Raw genomic sequence first — 22,638 nt, forward strand, 5'->3', positions numbered from 1 at the left:
TCGTGGTAGTTACATTGCTATCTATAGGAAAGCCAGATAGCTCAGAATTCATCAAAAAGTATCTTATTTTTGATGATCAGAGAACGAACAGATGTCTTACAGGTTTAGAACAACACAAGAGTGAGTGATTAATGTTTGAATTTTCATATTTGAGTGAACTCTGCCTTTAAGATAATGACTCTGAGACATCTGACCGACCAGAATGCTCAGAAATTTCAGTATTAAAATGTATAAATATTCACAATTTGTAATTAAGTGCATTTAAAAATATTTTAATACTGCATCATTGATCATTTTTAAATAATAATTTAATATAATACTATATTAGTATTTTTTACTAACAGGTTTCATTTATGTATTGTTCAATTTAGGCGAATTGTTTTTGTTGAGTTCAATACAAAACCCTCTGTGCTGTAAAATATATATTTAAGAATATTTCTAAATTTCATAAATGACTGGACATAGCCTTCAAATGACAAAATATTGTTTAAAATGTTTGGTGGCATTTCAAATTTTAATAAACAGTTGGAAAATATCACATTAAGTTTTTATGGTCATCCTTTAACTGAGCTTATGTGTTATATTTCATGTGTTGCACATGGCTGTAACTAACATTTCTGTTTGTTTCAAAAGATCAGCTTCAAAGAATCAAATTCTTTACCATGCGTTCACCAAGATTCGACTTTGACTTTGCTCTCGTAATCTAAGCAGTCAAACCACTATGTATGCGCCGAACCGCCTTATTTGCCACAGTCATCCAGTATCATACAGGAAACCCTGCACACTAAGAAAGTGTAGTTACTCAACAGAGCGGTCAAAACATATAAAGTGCAGATGACCTAAATGCTGCTTCGAACCAAACGTGCTTCTCAAAGACGCGTATTTGTTATGTGTGCTCCAGCACATTTGGGTAGTTAAGATAAGTAGTGGAATATAGTGTTGCAAGATGAGAATGAAGCATTTTAAGAAAGAGCTTGATGACTTCTAGTGCATTGTATAATATGGATGATTATAGATGAGCTACAGGGCGTGGACAAGGCAAAACATACGTAACAACATACTCAAAAAATCAATACAAACTGCCTTTTTGGTAAGACTCTTAGTAACCTCAAAACGTCTATTTCTCTCTGTCATGAGAGAGAGAGAGAGAGAGAGAGAGAGCGCGCACATGTTATCGTACTCAAAAAACCTAGCTCATTGATACTGGACACATCATCTAACAGATTAAAAAACAAGTTGGTGAGTACAAATGTTTATTTATTTATTCTTTTACGCTAGACTCTATTTTTGAAGATCAGTTTTAATGTTTGACCTTTTAAAGCTGACAATAGCATGCGTGACTGTTTTTGCTCAACCCAAAGCATGCAGAGTAAGTGTTGAATCTCATAATGCTGTAAGTGAGATGATCTAAATATGGTGTCTGCGTTATGTACAGTTTCTGCTGTAATATTATCTAAACCTATTAACAGAGAGACCATGTCATAATATTTCACTAAGTAAGACTATCCAGCGTCTTGCAATTGCATATTAGGTCATCATCTAGTGTAAAAACAACATTTACTCACATAATCTGTCCATCAAATATCTGTTAGACTGTTTAACAATCTGCACTGCCTCACCCATCGAGGAGTCTGCTTTCATATATGCATGGAATATGCTCAATTCTCTTCATCATATGTCTAGCATCTTAAACACAATATCTTTACTTTGATATACACATTAAACATTAATCCATAATTCCATTTCCCTAATAAATTTAGCAATTTGTGTTCTTATTTAATGCAAGATACAAATATATTCAAATGTTCAAATCATATATATATATATGTAACTATTGATACTAATTTTGTATTTCCTTTAATACTGTGACTTCCTGTCACAGAGTTTCTATCTGAAATGTTTTTGTCCCCTTCCTCTTTTAACTGGTGTTTGAATCAAAAAGGCACATTAAGATGATCCATTAGCTCTTTTTCTCACAGCGCTAATAGAATTATTATATAAATGGAACGTAAATTGAATACTCTCAGCAGAAAAAGCAATCACTGTAATAGCATCTAATAATAATTAGTGATGTTAACTGGAATTAGAATGTGACATTGACTTACAAAATCAAATTGTGCAGTATAACAATCTTTAAAGAAGCTGATTCATTTAAAAAAGAACTGTCTTTTAAATACAAAACAAGCTTTGAAAGAGATGCAGGGTAAAATGTCACAAGATAGATCACATGTATGCTTAGGAACTGGGTCAAAACAGATGAGTGTTAGTATAGCTTGTTTCTATGGACATTTATATCTTACGAAATCACAGGCTGCATATAATCTTATTAATTATTCTAGGTTTTTTCTCTTTTTTGAAAGGTTCTAAATACACATTATGTTATCTTATTACACATTAATGATAATAATCTGTCAATTAGGCACAGCCGACTTACCACTGTACTATGGCAGTTTTCTTTAAATGAGAAGACACAATGTGATCCATTACGACACTCAAGCAGCTTCTACTCTTACTAAAGCAGCTTTGTACATTTTCGATTAAAAATCAATTTGACTGGTCAAAGTAAGAAACATTAAGTCAATTATCACTATTAAGCACAACTGTAAGAACGTCCCATTTGCTTATAAACTTAAAATGACTAATTGTGGTCAGGTTCACATTTCCTAGAGCTTATTTGTCTGAAATAGACACCTAATGTCCTGTATCTGTAAATAATACCACAACAGCTTTAATTTCTGCTGTATGACATCACTATGAGTAAATCAAGAGACAGCAGCCCCACATTCTTCCTGGAGACGGATGACCTGACAGAGGAGGAAAGGTCAAAGGCCAAACAGAAGAAAGGTGCCTCAAAGGACAAGAGACCCATGGACTCTAACTACCTGGATGAGACAGAGCAGCCTGCACAAACTATTAAATTTAACCTACACTTTGACAGGTAAGTGGGCATCCTTTAAAGGAACGCTCAACTTTTTTCCGATATGATTCCTAGAAAATTTCCACCGTCCTAGTACATGATATAAGTTTTGAATAGGAAAAATAACTCTTTGGTGATATTTAAACACAATGCTACTGCTCTAATTGTGTTGAAATATGCTAAGCTATGCTAAAAGTGCTGTGGTCAAACCCGGAGATTGGCTGAACAGATTCCAAAACGGTAAAACTCCACTTATTAACTCTGGGGAAATTAGAGAATGCCTATTTCCAAAAAAAAAAGTGGAGTGTTCCTTTAACCAAACCAACTGACATAACGTGATAAATCCTTACTTTATCAGATACGTTCTGCACACAGGGGTATCAGAAAGGTGAAAGAGGAACCAGCTCAGCAGGACAGTGAGAGGTTTACCCTCAAGAGGCTGTTTGATGCCGTGTCCAGTGGCGATGTGTCTAACCTGCAGGGTTTACATCAGTACCTGCGCAAAAACATGAAACGCCTCACAGACTCTCAATGTAATTGTATTTACCAACAAATACACTACCATTTAAATATTGTTGCAATTTGAATAATTAGTCCTTAATAAATAAATCTTATTTACCCCACACTTTTGAACGGTATAGTAAACAAAGGGTAAGAGTACTGTGAATTGATGACAGATGTTTATTAAATAATGGGACATTTTTTTATATTCTCTTTAGATAAGTCCAATGGAAAGACAGCCCTGCTGAAAGCACTTTTAAATTTGAAGGAAGGCGAGAATGACACTATTGAACATCTGCTGGAAATTGCAGAGAAACTGGGAGATTTGAAAAATTTTGTCAATGCTGCCTACACAGACAGTTTCTACAAAGGTCAGAGCCATAGCTTCATTTTTGCATAATGTTTTATTAGCAGAATTATTATTAGATTTAGTTTTATATCAGCTAATATTAGTAATTTTGAATATTGGTCCTATTTAACATGTCTAACCCATCTATTTTACAATGTTACTGACTGATCTCTTTGAGACAGGTCAGACAGCACTCCATGTAGCTATTGAACGGAGAAGTGCAAAATTTGTACAGATGCTGGTTAAGAAAGGGGCTGATGTCCATGCGAAAGCCTGTGGGAAATTCTTTCAGCCCAATCAAGAAACATGCTTTTATTTTGGTAAGGAAGGTCTAAGGATGAGGTTAAACTTTTGCTAGACTAATAATATAATATAAGGGTCATTCCACAAAATATGTGCCTTTTCACCTCAGAAAAAGAAAATATGAAATAAGTTTAGGCAACATTTTGTAAAAATTTATAAAATGAGGAAAGTAAGTAAAGTTGTATTCTGTCAATGCTGGCTATCAGACCCATTTGGACTGTCTGTGCGTTTGTATCCATGTCCTTGTTTTCTTGTGTTTTGCGTGCCCATTTTTGGCTTTCCTGTTCTTATTTAGTTAGATGAGTCCCACCTGTGTTGTACTAATTATCTAATTTACTTGTTATTACTTGAACCCCGGATGAGGGAGGCTCAGCAGATGCCACTGGCTGGGTGTAGGTGGACTCTGCCTGATTACATTGACCTGGCTCGGTCCATCAGCAGATCTTTTCTCCTCGCTACCAGCCCAGAAGCATCACCCATTCGTTCCACCAAAAAAGTCTGCTGGTCCACTGGCTGCTTCATTCACCCCTAACCAAAGGTAGAGGATGAGGAGAAAAGGACTCTCCAGAGTCTGCTCCAGCATGCCTTTCTTCTAAGTTTTCAGCTTCTATCCTCTCTCCAGAGTCCAGAATCTGCTTCAGTCACAGAGTTCACTCCAGTGTCAGATCCAGCCCCTGATCAGAGTCAAGTCATATCCCCGAAAGCCTTGTCCATGCATCTTTTTTTCCACAGGAACAATTCTGGTCTGTCTTGTCTTGGCTATAGTCTGGTGGTGGGGAGGTGATTGGGTGGTGCCCTAATCTGCCTGATTCGGAATGGCTACTTAGTCTGCCTGGTGTAATAGTTATGCATTGTAATTATAGTTTGTGTATTAGGGCAGTCATGGCCTAATGGTTAGAGAGTCGGTTATTGTGGTGAGACCCTTGAGCAAGGCACCAAACCCCCAACTGCTCCCGGTTGCAGCAGCACTGGCTGCCCACTGTCCTGTGTGTGCGTTCACTTCTCATCGCTCTTGTGCACTTGGATGTGTTAAATGCAGAGCACAAATTATGACTGTACTTGGCCACACGTCTTTTGCTATTAGGTCATGAAACTTCTCAACTGCACAAAGAGTGTGTATAAATATTCTGACAGGAGAAGCAAACGGTAGATACAATGGGTGTGGCGTCAGGCCTTGCTGAAGCTTTTTATTAACAAAGTACAAAATAAATTGTCAAAGGGAAGGAAAAGTGTCCAAAATAAACGGGGAACTGGTGTCGTAGTCGTGCTGCAGGGGTAGTGAAGGATTGTGCATGTGTTCCAGGGGATAGGGTCCAGCTAAGGGGCGGAGTCCGGTGTCCACACGCGCTCCCCTCTCTGGTCTGGAATGTGAGGGGAGGCGGCTTCTTCCCATGGCTTCTCCTAGCGTCTCCTATATGGACGAGGGGATGGGCAGCCCGGCATCCTGGCCCGTCTGCTGTGAACGTGTGCAGTCACCAAGAGGTCACCAGCATGCATGCACGGGGAAGAGACCGATCTCTTGAGGAGAGGCGCGCTCTGCATTTAGCAGCAGCATCACTGCCATTAATAAATCTCTTGGACTCAGAGCAGAAAATTGTCAGTTTTATGCACACTTGCACTGTAAGTTTTACCTAATCTTTACAGGGACTTGGACATACTTCTTGTTGCAACTTTTTGCCTGCTATATCAATAGCAAATATGCAATTAATTGCAGCCTCAGTCTTACTACGATCATGTGAAACCAGACCAAGATTTAACATGGCAAAATTGGGTTGATCTGGGACATTTTGAAAGTTTACGTTCTACACAGATAACCTTTGAAAATAGTGTGGTTAAGGTGACACTAAATATAAAATATGTTGTCCCTCTTACACACATGGCAAAACCTGTAAATCTGAAAAGTAACAGGGCTGACAGTAACAGGTTTGAAGATTTCAAGCTAATTTGATAATTGCTAGCTAAAAGCTTACGGTTACAAAAGCTGTACGTTTTGAAATGATATTACTTGTAGATACTGATTATATTAAATTAAATACTTGTTTAAATGTACATTTTGAAAATGGTAACAGTGCTGATATTCAGTCAAACCTCATAAATCATCGTTCTAGACAAGCGATAAATGTGCTTATGTTTAAACTGTTGGAATCCTAGTTTAGAGGTGATCTAACTTGTCAGTGATATCACTGGAATGGAACCTTGTTTGTTTGTTTACACTGCCCTCCAAAGGTTTAGAAACAGCCCTGGCACAGTGTGGTTTTGGATAAAATCAGTATAAATCCTTATTTTTAGTGCAAATACTGTACATTGAAGTAACTTGACATTATCATTGAAGACCAACAATAATAATTTTCATTTTGATTACACAATAATGGCAATATATACAGTACATGTCAAAGTTGAGCTACTATGGGAGAAACTGGATTGTGATGTTCATAAGAGGTGTCCAACCAGTGTGAATCATCTTTGGGCTGTCTTCAGAAAGTTTGGAGTAATATATCAAGTCAATGTTTGAATAAACTGACAGCTCGAAAGCCAAGACAATGCAGAGCTTATCAGTGCAAAATTATCACAAATAAAAAGGATTCATGCCAATATTGTCCAAACCCCATGTTCTAGGGCGTTCCCATGCCTTTGGAGGGCAGTGTATATTTCAATTCCACATATTTCAAGGAATGACCCATAATTCAATTTATACAGTAGGAATTCTGCATTTTAAATCCACATCCTTTTTTAAAATTTTATGTTCTCAATTTCACTGACCCACTTTTGTGGGGTTATGTCTTACCTGCATCGTTTTGCAATTTTGTGCACAGGTGAGCTGCCCTTGTCACTGGCCGCTTGCACTAATCAGCCAGACATTGTGGACTTCCTTATGAACAACCCTTACCAGGCCGTGGATGTCAGGGAGAGGGACTCTCATGGAAACACGGTGCTTCATGCATTAGTATCCATAGCTGATAACAGTCCTGAAAACACAGAGTTTGTCATCGCCATGTATGACCACATCTTAATCAAAGCAGACCAACTTCACCCCAAGATCAAGCTGGAGGATTTTGAAAATAATGAAGATCTCAACCCACTCACACTAGCTGCCAAAACAGGAAAACTGGGGGTAAACCTTATTTTTTTCTGGTGTCTACCAACTTTTGAACAATTTCATTATGTCTTTCAAAATACCACTATTTATTTGAAGCAGTGTGTATTTCTTTAAGTGTCAGTTCTGTTTTTGGATGTTCCTGATTTTGTATAGATGATTAGTCCTCATGTGATCTGGGGTGTTATTTCCCTTCAGCATATGGCATTAAATCAGACACCACATTGATTCATAGTCATCTAGTCTACAGTGATAGTCATGACCTTATTTAATCAAAAGTCACAGTCTCACAATGTATTTGTTTATTCCTTTGTTCTAGATTTTAGATTATGCTGTTACTGAGTTGGCTGACTGCTAAAATTTGTGTATTGCCAAAGAAAGACAAGTACATAACTCATATTTGACATTAATTTAACGGATCTCCTTCTTATTTGTCAAGTAGCTGTTAAAGCACATCGTGCAGCGGGAGTTAAAGGGGCGCCGCCATCTGTCGCGAAAGATCACGGAGTGGGCCTACGGTCCGGTGTGCTCATCTCTGTATGACCTCGCCTCTCTCGACACCTACGGCAAGAACTCCGCGCTGGAGATAATCGTTTATGGCAGTGAGATTCCTGTGAGATGACATGCCGTTTGCGTGATACTAATTACTCCTATGATAATTATATTTCTTCATTGAAGCAAACTTTAATTTCTAAAGAAACTATGGATTTTGATAAATGCTGCTTATAGCATCATGCTTTGTTATTTGATCTGATTTCAGAATCGCCTTGAGATGCTCAATATTGAGCCATTTAACCGACTAACTGAAGAGAAGTGGGAGAGATTTGCCAAACAGATGTTCTTGTTCAGTTTCATTGTTTATGTTATCTACCTTTTCATATTCACTGCAGTAGCTTATCACCGAGAAATGGGAAACGACTTTAACAGCACAGAGGTGAGGATTGAAAAGAGTGAGAGATGGGCAGGGGTTTGGCTTTATAGTCACATTTCATGCTAGACACAATTTTTTTTGTATACGTTGCCTCAGAGAAGATAAAACCTTTCTGATAAATATGCATACTAATTCCACTTGTCTGATTGAAAAAGTCTAAATAGCTCTTTTGTCTTTTCAGTCATCAAATTCCCAATTTCTTAGCAGAGACTATTTGTTTCTGACTGGATGTATCATAAGTATCATTGGAGCACTTTACTTTTTCATAAGAGGGGTATGTTCAGTTAAAACAAAGTCATATGTAATTTTCATATATATTTTACAGAAATTAACTAATTTCCTTTTTCTTTAAGTTGATAGACTTATTTAGGAAGCGTCCAAGATTTCAGTCCCTGCTCATAGACGGATACACCGATCAGCTTTTGTGAGTGCTTTGACTGTCTTGTTTTATTTGACTATTAATAATTTTCTAATACAGATTAATATGCTTGAAAGTACATTCTTTTCAATAAACTTTTTGAAATCCCTGTATATTCACTATTGGGGTTAAACTGCACTACTCACATGCATTCTGTTGAATTAGTTTTCTGCAGGCCGTGCTCTTCCTGGCTTGTGTTCTACTCTACTGCTTTAGTAATGATGAATATGTGGCCTGTCTAGTTTTGAGTCTTGCCTTGAGCTGGGTAAATCTACTCTACTTCTCCAGAGGGTTCAAAAATATGGGAATCTACAATGTCATGATACAAAAGGTGAGGGATAATTGTCTTTCTTATTCATCATCCTGTAGAGTGTTAGTAAAGTATGGTTTGTGTAGCACTGAAAGATGCTATGCAACATATTTAATGCCACACAGTTCAGACTTTGCCACACAATTCATGTTTGTACATCAAACCTCTCACCCTTAAATTGTTTTCAGATGGTTCTTGGAGAAATTCGTCGATTCCTTGTCGTGTACATGGTCTTCCTCATTGGGTTCTCTACAGGTATCATTGCATGCATTCATGAATGTCCTTGACTCTTTTATTGCAACTAATTTACTATTTATAACAACAAACACTTTTAACTACTTTACTGTTCAGAAGTATGCGATCAGTAGATTTTTTGATTTCTAAAATTTCTGAAACTCTTGTATTCAGTAACTATTTACCTAGGGTATTTCCTTAAAACATTTAAATAATAAAAAAAAACATTATATTTCAACCAAATGCTGTTCATTTAAACTTTAAACTTCTTTTTCAAAGAATCCTAAGAAATATCACAGCTTCCTCAACTGTGTGTGTGTGTGTGTGTATATATATATATATATATATATATATATATTTATTTTTTTAATTATTATTTATTTATTTTTTAATTATTATTTAATATGATTTATTCATTTTTTTAAGTTAACATAGCAACACAATATTACTGTTTTTTCCTCAACTGTATATATGTGTATATATATATATATATATATATATATATATATATATATATATATATAATTTGTTCCTTGCTCAACAGCTGTCGTAACTCTGATTGATAAGGAGTCTATCAACAATGACAAAAGAACAAACATTTCTGAAAAACAACTGAATAATGACAGTCCTCAAGGAACTTCTGAGCAGGAAAGTGCTGATGAGCAGAAGAACAAATTCAAGAGCATTAGCTTCACCACTCTGGAGTTGTTCAAGTTCACAATTGGCATGGGAGATCTGGAGTTCACCGATCAATTTCAATATACAGAGGTCTTCTATCTGCTGCTAATTGTGTATATAGTAATGACTTACATTTTGATGCTGAACATGCTGATTGCTCTGATGAATCAAAGAGTGGATGAGATGTCTGTAGAGAGTGCCAACATCTGGAAACTACAGGTAAAATCAAAGGCAAAGTTAAAGCTGTCTACCCATAAACTTACACTGTATGGTCAACATTTTGCATAAGACATGTAATGGTTTGAAATTTTTGTTGTTTAATCAGGCAATAACTATGATTGTTTTTCACAGCGTGCAATCACCACCTTGGACATGGAGTGGATTCTTCCCCAGTGTCTGAAGATAAAGCTGCGCTCTGGGCAAGAGAAGGACCTAGGTGGGGAGCAGGAGTCTGATCAACGTTGGTGCTTCAGGTGACCCTGGTGACTTCCACCCAAAACCATAGATCTGAAGTTTGCATTTGTCTCCCATCTGAAAATTGGCAATACATTTTGACAAGATATTATTATGCACACTCTGTATTGATAAGTTTTTACTTTCAAACACACTTGAGTAAAACCAATGAGCAATAATTGAAGTATATGTCCTCTTTCTTTCAGTGTGGAGGAAGTCAACTGGAACCAGTGGAAGAGAAACCTGGGTGTAATTACTGAGGACCCAGGGAAATGCCTGCCTGTACCTTCCCCAACTAAACTTCAGAGAGGTAATCTATTCTAAACAAAAGTGTGTATGTGTGTGTGGTTTTTTTAACGCTACATCATATCATGTGTATTGGTTACAGAGCCCAACCAGCACGGACTCCTGCAAACGTTCAGTAAACGTTGGACACAGAGACGACAACACAGAGATGTACAGGAGCTGACTCCTATAGCTGAGACCTCTAGCTCCGTCTGATGTTTTTATAATTTGGAATCTATTTCAGTCCATTTTGCATTAACCTTTCATTATAACTGCTGTAGGAATAATTATTACTGGTTAAAACTTGACTGTGTTTAATTTAAAGAATACACCTCAATGAATGTTATGAATCATATATATATATATATATATATATATATATATATATATATATATATATATTTTTTTTCTTCTTTTATTAATGTATGTGTTAAGAAAGTATTTATACAAAATAATATACATAACCCTGATATTTATTCAATTGTGCTAAAACAAAACTTATATGATTTACGTATTTGGAAATATCCATATTAAAATGTATTTATTCAATACATTAACTCTTAAAAGGGAACAAAAAGGTAGGCCTACCCAAGAAGCTTACCTATTTTCCAGCACTCCAGTTTTCCAATAATATCATTAAAATCTTTCTATATACCAGGATTTAAATTTTTAATACATTTTTAATGTGCAGTGTAGATTATAATGCCATTTTTAAATAATATAAACATGTTTTTTCCTCTAAATATTTGTAAAAAATGTATAATCTTGTTTAAGTTACATTTCTGTTACATTTCAGAATTACAGAATTATTCAATTTATCTGTACACTAACACACTTTCTTCTCAGAAACTAATATTGTTTTATTCAATATAGTTACTCCTAATGGATGTATGAGCTTTGTAAAGTTGTTGTAAACAATTTATATTGTGAAGTGATATAAAATTAATTCAAAATAAAACTGTTCTGGATGTTTAAACCCTTGGCCAAAGTCAAAGTTATGCTGACCACTTTTTAAGTTACGCACTGGCTGTGTGCAATAATAAGCAGATTTTTGTATGAAAGAATTTAGTAAATAAACCAAAACTGTGAAAATTCAAATGTGACAAAGGGGAAGCAGCAGTAGTCAGCATTTAGAAGATGGCTCCCTCTGGTGGATGGATGTTACAGAAACCCCACCCAATAAACACCTTCCAAATGTTCTTTGTGGCTTACTGTCCACTTGGTCAGGTTGACTGGGATGTGCCTGATGGAAATACTGAATTAATAATGGGTCTAAGATGTCCTTGGTAGCCTTGGTAGGACACATTGTCCTGTCTTTTACTCACCTTTGAAGCATTCTAGGTTTATGTGACTTTCTTCTGCCAGACAAATCCAACCAGAGTTATATTAAAAATTGTGCAGATGGGAAGCAGTACTGGTGGATGTCGTAGGAAGTATGCCTTGTGCTTGTGCCTCTAGTAAATGTAGTTTTTAAATGAAACATTTTCTTACTTTAGCAAATGAAAACCAGTGTTCTCTTGACTTATACCGAAATCCTCCAACAATTTTCTTTGGAAATTCTCGGTTTGTGCTACTAATTAATGACTGGCATTCAATGTTCTCTCTCTGCGCTCATCACAAATCATGCAACGCCAATGTATTACATCATCTGCCGCGACTGCTTTATGTTTCCACAGTCAGCAGAAGTGAGAGAAAATTGTTTATTACATCTACATGGGGTCTTTATTCACTCATTTGAGCAGTGTGAGGGATAATTTATTACAAATATGAGCATGTAATTTCACGTCTTTCGAACTGAATACAGCAACCACCCGTATAAGACCATTTAAAGGCTTGGAGGGGTCTGGACAATTTTTAATATAACTCTGGTTGGATTTGTCTGACATAGGAAAAACACATACACCTAGGATATTTCAAAGACATGCTAATTTTCATGTTGAACATGGTGAACTATCCCTTTAACATCTGGCTATCATCCCCAGGCTAATGAATGGTTTCAGAGGCTAATTCAAGAATACACAAAATTCTCTCACTCTTTCAAATCGGTGTGCTCATGATTATGTTCAGTTGCTTACAGACAGCTTGCAATACCAGAGATGTGAACTTCTTGGTAAAATAATGCCAGTATGCTTTCCATTCCTGTAGGTACCCCTCTGAGTGAGATTAGATGACATGCTTTAGAAAAGTGATCAGTAATTATCAGAATAGTGGTGTAACCATTGGAACAAAGAAAGTCTGTGATAAAGTCTACAGCCAAATGAGACCAGTGGTGTTGATGAACTGGTAGGGGCTCCAGAAGACCAAGAGATCGTGGTGTGTTTTGGACTGAGCACACACCCTACCAGATTTAACATACACAGTAACATTATTACATGTACATTGGGCCACCGGAAAGGAGTTACCAAAATACTCAGAGCTAAGATTTGTGTAAACCTGTTGCATGATTCGTTGGTGTAAAGACCTAGGGACATAACCAGGCAGGTTCTCTGACTGTTGTTGTTTTACAATTCCTCAACAAATAGGTGCTACAATAACTGAAGGAGGTAGAATAGGTCCTTGGCAACAGTATCTTCATGAGCATAAGCTTTAGTACTCTTGCTGCCTGGATGATAAATAACAGTGAACTGGAACCTCATAAAGAACAATGATCAGCCTGACTGTCCTGGATTAAGATGCTTTGCAGATTTTTGTGATCCATAATAACTTGAAAAAGATGTTGGCGTCAGTGCCTCCATTCCTCGAGTGCTCCTTTTATTGTCCCTTATTACACACATAATATTTCGTTTCAGTAGGAGTTAACTTTCGAGAGAAGAAAGCACAAGGCCACACTTGACATTAGTTCCCATGTCTCTGAGATGTTTCGTACAAATGGTTCTCTGCTTCTCTGAATCTGATTAAATTATAAGTGCTGTGAGGATATAATTGGAAGATTTCTCCCACCTCATTGCTTCAAATGGATGAGGTGATGGTAGTGTTTTTTTTCAGTGGTGTAAATGGAATATTTGCATGTTTTTATTATGTTATCAAGTTTTGATTGTGTTTTATCGTGCTAGTTTACCTGTTTTTTTGTTTTGTTTTTTTACCTAGTCAAAATAACCCAACTGCAGTCTCATTTCATGAGATTAATTTGAATGCACAATTTCAATTTTAGAGTTATCTGTTTTTGCAAATGAAGTCATCATATGAATCATCACATTTCATGCAAATCGACTGCATGCTAAGGTTTCATTTTGCTCATGTAACCTATGCACCTAAACCACCATGTATGCACCGAAACCACTTGACTTTGCCACAGTCCTCCAGTGTCATACAGGAAACCCTGCGTGCTAAGAAAGTGAAATTTCTCAACAAAACAGTCTCAACAGATACACGTAGGTGACCTAAATGCTGCTTCAAACAAAACATGAGCTACTAAGAGGTAGTAGAACTATATGTAGTAGAATATAGTTTTGTTAGATGAGAATGAAGCATTTTAAGAAGGTTGATAAAGCTTGATGACTTCTAGCGCATTGTAAGGTATATAGATTATTATAAATGAGCTACAACAAGGCGTGGACAAGGCAAAACATACGTAACAACATACTCAAAAAATCAATACAACCCGCCTTCCTGTAAAGCTCTTGGCTAAAACATCTTGTCTTATCTTCCTCTCCGACACTGAGAGAGAGAGAGCAAGTTATCGTGCTCAAGGAATCAAGCTCACTGATACTGGACACTTCACCTAACGGATTAAAAATAAATTGGTAAGTACAAAGGTTTTATGCTTTACTCTTACATAGTAAATCATTTAAGGCAATATTTAAATAAACTCAGATTTTGTCTTTCAAATCATATTAAAATCTGTAAAAGTTATTTTTGGTTTATTTAATTTTTTGATGTTTTTGTGACCTACTTCAGTCCATTTTGTTGGACTGTTTTTGCTCAACCCAAAGCATGCAGAGTAAGTGTTGAATCTCATAATGCTGTAAGTGAGATGATCTAAATATGGTGTCTGCGTTATGTACAGTTTCTGCTGTAATATTATCTAAACCTATTAACAGAGAGACCATGTCATAATATTTCACTAAGTAAGACTATCCAGCGTCTTGCAATTGTGTATTAGGTCATCATCTAGTGTAAAAACAACATTTACTCACATAATCTATCCATTAAATATCTGTTAGACTGTTTAACAATCTGCACTGCCTCACCCATCGAGGAGTCTGCTTTCACATATGCATGGAATATGCTCAATTCTCTTCATGATTTAAAAATATCTCTAGCATCCTTAACACTTTACTTTGATATGCACATTAAACATTAATGCTTGTTTTGTCTGAATATCTGAATAATGTTCTATGTCTATTTTATGGTTGTCTATTGTTTATAATAATCTGCGCCTTAAATGAGGAACTGTGACTGGATGCTGTTATGAATGCATATTTTTATTACACGTAATTATAATTGCCTAATGATTTCAACCATCTGAGTTCTTATTTAATAAAGAGATACAAATATGCTCAAATGTTCAAATTAGAAATTTAGTGAAACTAACTACACGAATTCTGAATTGTTTTTATCCCCTTCCTCTTTTAACTGAAACAAAAAGGCACGCTGAGATGATTCATTAGCTCATATTCTCATAACTGTTAACAGCATTATTTTACAATGTGTCGTTTAAATGCTCTTAGCAGAAAGACAATCACTGAAATAGCATCCAAGTATAATTAGATATGTTATCTGGCATTAAGATTACAAAACCAGCTTTGTGAGAGATGCAGGGTAAACTGTCTTAAGATGGAACCTAGTCAAAACAGTGTTCAGTGTTAGTATCTAACTGTTTTTTGGACATTTATCTTTTTTTATATTTATTACAGTGTCTTTTTTCCAAAGATAGTGTAATGCATTTTTTTAAATGCACGATTACAATTTAACTGAGTAAGAAACAATTTACAGAGAAATATTAGAGTTATTATATTTTACAGCACAGAATATCCAGTGCATTGTATATTGCATTTTGCCTAAACCGCATTTCCATGTATTCTCAGGAAAAGATATCCTTGATGGGACAGTAATGGTCCATTCCCTGGATGGGATCGTATAGCATGTAACAGCATGAAGAGATATCAATAATTCAATTGGCAAGGGTCTATCAGAGTCTGCAACTATTTCCACCGTTCTCTTTCTTCTGTATCTTTGAAAACCTCTTTTGGAAAATGAAACTTTTGCTTTGAAAAAAAAAAAAAGATTTGTTGTGTACCAAAGATAATTAGAGATCCTTTAGATGGTTTATACAGGCCTATGTGGTTTTATGATCAGAACATGATATCATGACATCTCCATAATTATTAAAAACAGCAGCAGTAGTTCTGCATTTCCTTCAACTTCAGCTGTCACAGAGTTTCCATTTGGATCATTTGTAACCCCTTCCTCTTTTAACAGTGTTTAAAACAAGGAGACACAATGTGATCCATTACGACACTCAAGCAGCTTCTACTCTTACTAAAGCAGCTCTTAGTCTTCGTTTTTAACAAAAATCAATTTGACTGGTCAAAGGAAGAAACATTAAGTCAATTATCATTTTTAAGCACAACTGTAAGAACGTCCCATTTGCTTATAACCTTAACATGACTAATTACACATTTCCTAGAGCTTATTTGTCTAATATAGAAACCTAATGTCCTGTATCTGTAAATAATACCACAACAGCTTTAATTTCTGCTGTATGACATCACTATGAGTAAATCAAGAGACAGCAGCCCCACATTCTTCCTGGAGACGGATGACCTGACAGAGGAGGAAAGGTCAAAGGCCAAACAGAAGAAAGGTGCCTCAAAGGACAAGAGACCCATGGACTCTAACTACCTGGATGAGACAGAGCAGCCTGCACAAACTATTAAATTTAACCTACACACAGGTTTGACAGGTAACTTTTTTTCCGATATGATTCTAGAAAATTTCCACCGTCCTAGTACATGATATAAGTTTTGAATAGGAAAAATAACTCTTTGGTGATATTTAAACACAATGCTACTGCTCTAATTGTGTTGAAATATGCTAAGCTATGCTAAAAGTGCTGTGGTCAAACCCGGAGATTGGCTGAACAGATTCCAAAACGGTAAAACTCCACTTATTAACTCTGGGGAAATTAGAGAATGCCTATTTCCAAAAAAAAAAGTGGAGTGTTCCTTTAACCAAACCAACTGACATAACGTGATAAATCCTTACTTTATCAGATACGTTCTGCACACAGGGGTATCAGAAAGGTGAAAGAGGAACCAGCTCAGCAGGACAGTGAGAGGTTTACCCTCAAGAGGCTGTTTGATGCCGTGTCCAGTGGCGATGTGTCTAACCTGCAGGGTTTACATCAGTACCTGCGCAAAAACATGAAACGCCTCACAGACTCTCAATGTAATTGTATTTACCAACAAATACACTACCGTTTAAATATTGTTGCAATTTGAATAATTGTCCTTTATAAATAAATAAATAAATCTTATTTACCCCAAACTTTTGAATGGTATAGTAAACAAAGAGTACTGTGAATTGATGACAGATGTTTATTAAATAATGGGACATTTTTTTATATTCTCTTTAGATAAGTCCAATGGAAAGACAGCCCTGCTGAAAGCACTTTTAAATTTGAAGGAAGGCGAGAATGACACTATTGAACATCTGCTGGAAATTGCAGAGAAACTGGGAGATTTGAAAAATTTTGTCAATGCTGCCTACACAGACAGTTTCTACAAAGGTCAGAGCCATAGCTTCATTTTGCATAATTGCATAATTTTGCAAAATGAACAGATCTATTAGCTAATGTTAGTAATTTATTTTTTATAAATCAATAGAATACTAATCATATTTAACAGGTTGACCAACCGGTTACTGTTACTGACTGATCTCTTTGAGACAGGTCAGACAGCACTCCATGTAGCTATTGAACGGAGAAGTGCAAAATTTGTACAGATGCTGGTTAAGAAAGGGGCTGATGTCCATGCGAAAGCCTGTGGGAAATTTTTTCAGCCCAATCAAGAAACATGCTTCTATTTTGGTAGGTCTAAGAATATAATTTATACAGTACAAATGCTGCAAGTCCTTTTCAAATTTTACTTAATGTTCTTAATCTTACTGACCCATTTTTGTAGTCTTACCTGCACCGTTTTCCAATTTTGTGCACAGGTGAGCTGCCCTTGTCACTGGCCGCTTGCACTAATCAGCCAGACATTGTGGACTTCCTTATGAACAACCCTTACCAGGCCGTGGATGTCAGGGAGAGGGACTCTCATGGAAACACGGTGCTTCATGCATTAGTATCCATAGCTGATAACAGTCCTGAAAACACAGAGTTTGTCATCGCCATGTATGACCACATCTTAATCAAAGCAGACCAACTTCACCCCAAGATCAAGCTGGAGGATTTTGAAAATAATGAAGATCTCAACCCACTCACACTAGCTGCCAAAACAGGAAAACTGGGGGTAAACCGTAATTGTTCTGGTGTTTATGGATTACAGAATGTCCAAGAAAATTAACAATTAACAAATTGTTTTGCATTTTTTAAGCAGAAATTAGTTTGAAGCAGTGTGTATTTCTCCTGTATTTCTTCAAGTGTCAGTTCTGTTTTCTGTTTTTGGATGTTCCTGATTTTGTGTAGATGGTTAGCCCTCATGTGATCTGGGGTGTTTTTTTCCCTTTAGCACAAGGCATTAAATCAGACACCACACTGATTCATAGGGTATCTTAACACATCTGAATTAAGGCTTTCCAATGCTTGCTCAAAGTTCTGCAAAATGATACACTGCTGCATAATACTATTATTATAGCAATATCTTAAATTATGCCAGCTCAGACCCACATCAGCCCCTAGTATTAGTAATTGTTGCATTTCTGCCACTTCTAAGCAGCTTTTAAACAGTCCGTATAAATACACCTAAACGTTACTTCAGAAGCACTACTTTGCCACCAAAAATTGTTCATTAGTCATGTAGTCTGCGCTACAGTGACAGTCATATTTTTTAACCCAAAGTTTTTATTTATTCTATTGCTTTTGGTCCATATTTTAGCGGATGCTGTTGCTGGCTTGGCTAATTGCCAAAAGACAATGAACTAAATAGAACGTTCGTCAATCATTTGTTAGTAACATATTTTGTAAAGAGCCTGATAAAAGCATCCCTTCTCATTTGTCAAGTAGCTGTTAAAGCACATCGTGCAGCGGGAGTTAAAGGGGCGCCGCCATCTGTCGCGAAAGATCACGGAGTGGGCCTACGGTCCGGTGTGCTCATCTCTCTATGACCTCGCCTCTCTCGACACCTACGGCAAGAACTCCGCGCTGGAGATAATCGTTTATGGCAGTGAGATTCCTGTGAGATGACATGCTGTTTACGTGATACTAATTACTTCTCTAAAATGTATATATTAGACTTTACTACTGAAACAAAATGTTTAATTATAAAAGTAGTTGATAGCAACATCTAATCTGTTATCTGATCTGATTTCAGAATCGCCTCGAGATGCTCTGTATTGAGCCATTTAACCAACTAATTGAAGAGAAGTGGGAGAAATTTGCAAAACGGATGTTCATGTTCAACTTCATCGTATATGTTATCTACCTTTTCATCTTAACTGCTGTATCTTATCACCACGAAACAGGGAAGGACTTTAACATCAGCCAGGTAGGTATACTTAAGCAGTAGGTATGCAGCTCCTATCTCTTTGTACAGGGAAACTCTCCCAAACTGTTATAAAAAGCTCATTTTGCAGGCGAGATTGGCCTAGGCGCATGTCTCAGAAAGCCGACTGTTTCTATAGCAACCGGTACTTCTAACGGCAGATGCGAAGATGCGCTGACTTCACAGTTCTGCGATTGGCTATTTTATTTAGAAGGCGGAGCTGCTTGTGATTGATCGGCTATTTTAAGCGTTGCATTTTTCCCCATTCAAAACTATACGAGTGACACGTCTCGGGTCTTCTATAGCCTTTGGCATAGAGCCCAGAGGGAGCTTGAGCTCTCTGCAGAGCAAAAGTGGGTGTTTCCCACAAAAAACGCCCTGATTTAGTAACTCCCATTACATAAATTTGGTAGAGACCTATACTTGCCAAAAGGTAGAGACTCAAAACCTCGCCCCTTTCCGCTGCTTTGAAACCAGGGAGGTACATTTTGTACAAAGAAAATAAAAGTAATTTTAGGTCAAATATGCATAATGACATTAATTGATTCTTTATTTCTTTCTCACAGTCAAAGCCTCCATATCCTTATAAAAACAATATCGAAGGCTATCTGCTTCTGACAGGACACATCATAACTACTACTGGAGCACTTTACTTCTTTATTAGAGGGGTATGTATCTAATGCTTTTAGTTTAACAACAAACTTCCATATACATTTTTTTTACAGGAAAAACTCAATTACCTTATCTTTTAAGTTAATAGATATGTTAAGGAAGCGTCCAAGATTTCAGTCCCTGGTGATAGATGGATACACCGATCAGCTTTTGTGAGTGCTTTTACTCTCATATTTCAGCATTTAATAATTAATTAGCATTTTGTTCCAAATAAAGATTAATAGGCTTGAAATTATATTCTTTGCCAATAATTCCACTAGCTAGGGTTGGAGTTTTTTTTAAACCATGTATTTATTCCATGTTCACATTACACAGCTAAACTGGAGTAGTAAAACTACAAACAGTACTCCTAATAAGGCTTTTTGTTGAATTAGTTTTCTGCAGGCCGTGCTCTTCCTGGCTTGTGTTCTACTCTACTGCTTTAGTAATGATGAATATGTGGCCTGTCTAGTTTTGAGTCTTGCCTTGAGCTGGGTAAATCTACTCTACTTCTCCAGAGGGTTCAAAAATATGGGAATCTACAGTGTCATGATGCAGAAGGTGAGGGATAATTGTCTTTCTTAGCCATCATCCTTTCCTTTTACCTTCAGAATAAAGTATTAGTAAAGTATGGTTTGTGTAGCGCTATAGAAAAATGTCATGCAACATATTTAATGCCTTACTGTACTGTAGACTAGTCCACAGAATTCAGACTTTTTAATTCATGTTTGTATGTCACACTCTCACCTTTAAATTGTTTTCAGATGGTTCTTGGAGAAATTCGCCGATTCATTGTCGTGTACATGGTCTTCCTCATTGGGTTCTCTGCAGGTATATTTGCATACATTCAATGCCCTTTGCTTTTTTATTGCAACTGATTTCATATTTAACAAAACACAACACTTCATAAAAAAACTTAATGTATGTTTGGGTCAGTAAGTTTTGTTTTGTGACTTTTTTATATTTTAAATAAATGGTGTTCTTTTGAAATTTTAATTCCTCAAAGAATTCCTTAAATGTTTAATGTGTTTTAATGGTGTGTTTCTTAATAAACAGCCGTGGTGACTCTCCTTGACGATCATTCCAAAAAGGGGCGGTCTTTTTTTTCTGAGGACTGTAAGAAGCCCCCATTTCAGGGCATATATTTCACCACTCTGGAGTTGTTCAAGTTCACGATTGGCATGGGAGATCTGGAGTTCACCGATCAATATCAAAACATACAGGTCTTCTATGTGCTGCTGATTCTGTATATCGTGATGACTTACATTTTGATGCTGAACATGCTGATCGCTCTGATGAATCAAAGAGTGGATGAGATGTCTGTAGAGAGCGCCAACATCTGGAAACTACAGGTAAAATCAAAGGCAAAGTTAAAGCTGTCTACCCATAAGCATGCACTGTAAATCCTTGAAATGATTCAGTGGGCAAAATTTTTGCTCATTTTGTTTGTTATGCATTGTTATTCACAGCGTGCAATCACCACCTTGGATATGGAGTGGATTTTTCCCCGCTGTCTGAGGACAAGGCTGCGCTCCGGGAAAGAAAAGGACTTAGGCGGGTGGCAGGAGCCTGATCAACGCTGGTGCTTCAGGTGACCCTGGTGACTTCCACGCAAAACCATAGATCTGCATTTGCAAATTGATGATTCATTTTTGAAATGAAGATATTTGCATTCAAACACAAGCATAATACTTCATGCACACTTAGCCCTGTATTGATCTGTGTTTACTGTCAAACACACTTGAGTGAAACCATAAGCAATAATTGAAGCATGTGTCCTCTTTCTTTCAGTGTGGAGGAAGTCAACTGGAACCAGTGGAACAGAAACCTGGGTGTGATTACTGAGGATCCTGGGAAATGCCTGCCTGTACCTTCCCCAACTAAACTTCAGAGAGGTAGTTGATGCTAAACAAATATGTGTGTGTTATTTATTTTTATCCTACATCATATCATGTGTATTGGTTACAGAGCCCAACCAGCGCGGACTCCTGCAAACGTTCAGTAAACGTTGGACACAGAGACAACAACACAGAGATGTACAGGAGCTGACTCCTATAGCTGAGACCTCTAGCTCCGTCTGATGTTTTTATAATTTGGAATCTATTTCAGTCCATTTTGCATTAACCTTTCATTATAACTAGTGCAAGAATAATTACATATTATTGCTGGTTTAAACTTGACTGTGATTAATTATTGAAGAACAAATATTATACACATCAAGGGTCATTCCTTTTATGCATCATATCTTTTTAACTGTATTAAAAAATTTATATGCATGTGTTGTAATTTACGAAAGCCTTTATATACTAGCTAATTCCTTTTTAGTGAGAGTTAGCTATATTAAATTGTTTATTTAGCTATATTCGAATCATCAAATTTTACTTTATTATTATATATCATTATCATAATATAATGTTTTTTAGTTTTATGAAACAGGTTGTTTTAGACACAAACCAATGCCGCAAAACAAAAGTAGTCTCAAACTCATTGTCATTTTGATTAAAGGATCTTTTTTGGAAAATTAAGAATAATTGTTAATAATTTCCAATTGTAATTAATTTCCATCTATGATATAAAAAAATTGTTTAAACATTGTTTCTTTATTACAAAAGTACCCGAAGTAGGCTATACATCTTTTAAAATGTAAAAATACTCAAAACTCCGTAACACTTCTCCTCGGTCATTTAAACGTTTCTATATACCATGATAAAAAAGATGAGTAAACATTATGACTGCATAATTAGAAAGACCCTCACACACCCTCTGCACGCCAAACTGTACAAAGTTTGAATGCTGGCTATGACTTTTATTTCAGAACATTTATGTTCTCACTTCTCAGTGATTAAGAGTGATTGGAATCACGTAA

General features: G+C 36.4%; 2 protein-coding genes across 2 annotated transcripts; both read left to right on the forward strand.

Annotated features, from left to right (window-relative positions):
• The first annotated feature begins 798 nt into the window (after positions 1-798).
• LOC122344749 (transient receptor potential cation channel subfamily V member 1-like) lies at positions 799-22,048 on the forward strand. The gene is made up of 17 exons (XM_043238306.1): positions 799-1,239; positions 2,727-2,938; positions 3,293-3,450; positions 3,637-3,789; positions 3,950-4,087; positions 6,884-7,182; positions 7,607-7,777; positions 7,925-8,098; positions 8,277-8,369; positions 8,449-8,519; positions 8,679-8,844; positions 9,012-9,078; positions 9,602-9,954; positions 10,087-10,208; positions 10,395-10,498; positions 10,577-10,722; positions 21,887-22,048. The coding sequence occupies exons 2-16, from the start codon at positions 2,754-2,756 to the stop codon at positions 10,687-10,689; spliced, it is 2,367 nt and encodes a 788-aa protein (XP_043094241.1). The 5' UTR covers positions 799-1,239; positions 2,727-2,753; the 3' UTR covers positions 10,690-10,722; positions 21,887-22,048.
• Positions 15,830-22,048, forward strand: trpv1 (transient receptor potential cation channel, subfamily V, member 1). Its single transcript, XM_043238309.1, has 15 exons — positions 15,830-16,369; positions 16,702-16,863; positions 17,051-17,203; positions 17,366-17,503; positions 17,632-17,930; positions 18,644-18,814; positions 18,951-19,124; positions 19,688-19,789; positions 19,875-19,945; positions 20,168-20,333; positions 20,537-20,603; positions 20,829-21,124; positions 21,242-21,363; positions 21,564-21,667; positions 21,741-22,048. Exons 1-15 carry the CDS (start codon positions 16,189-16,191, stop codon positions 21,851-21,853), a joined length of 2,319 nt encoding a protein of 772 aa, XP_043094244.1. The 5' UTR covers positions 15,830-16,188; the 3' UTR covers positions 21,854-22,048.
• Positions 22,049-22,638: the final 590 nt, after the last annotated feature.

This window comes from Puntigrus tetrazona, chromosome 5 (genome assembly GCF_018831695.1).
Source record: "Puntigrus tetrazona isolate hp1 chromosome 5, ASM1883169v1, whole genome shotgun sequence".
In the NCBI taxonomy this organism is placed as follows: domain Eukaryota; kingdom Metazoa; phylum Chordata; class Actinopteri; order Cypriniformes; family Cyprinidae; genus Puntigrus; species Puntigrus tetrazona.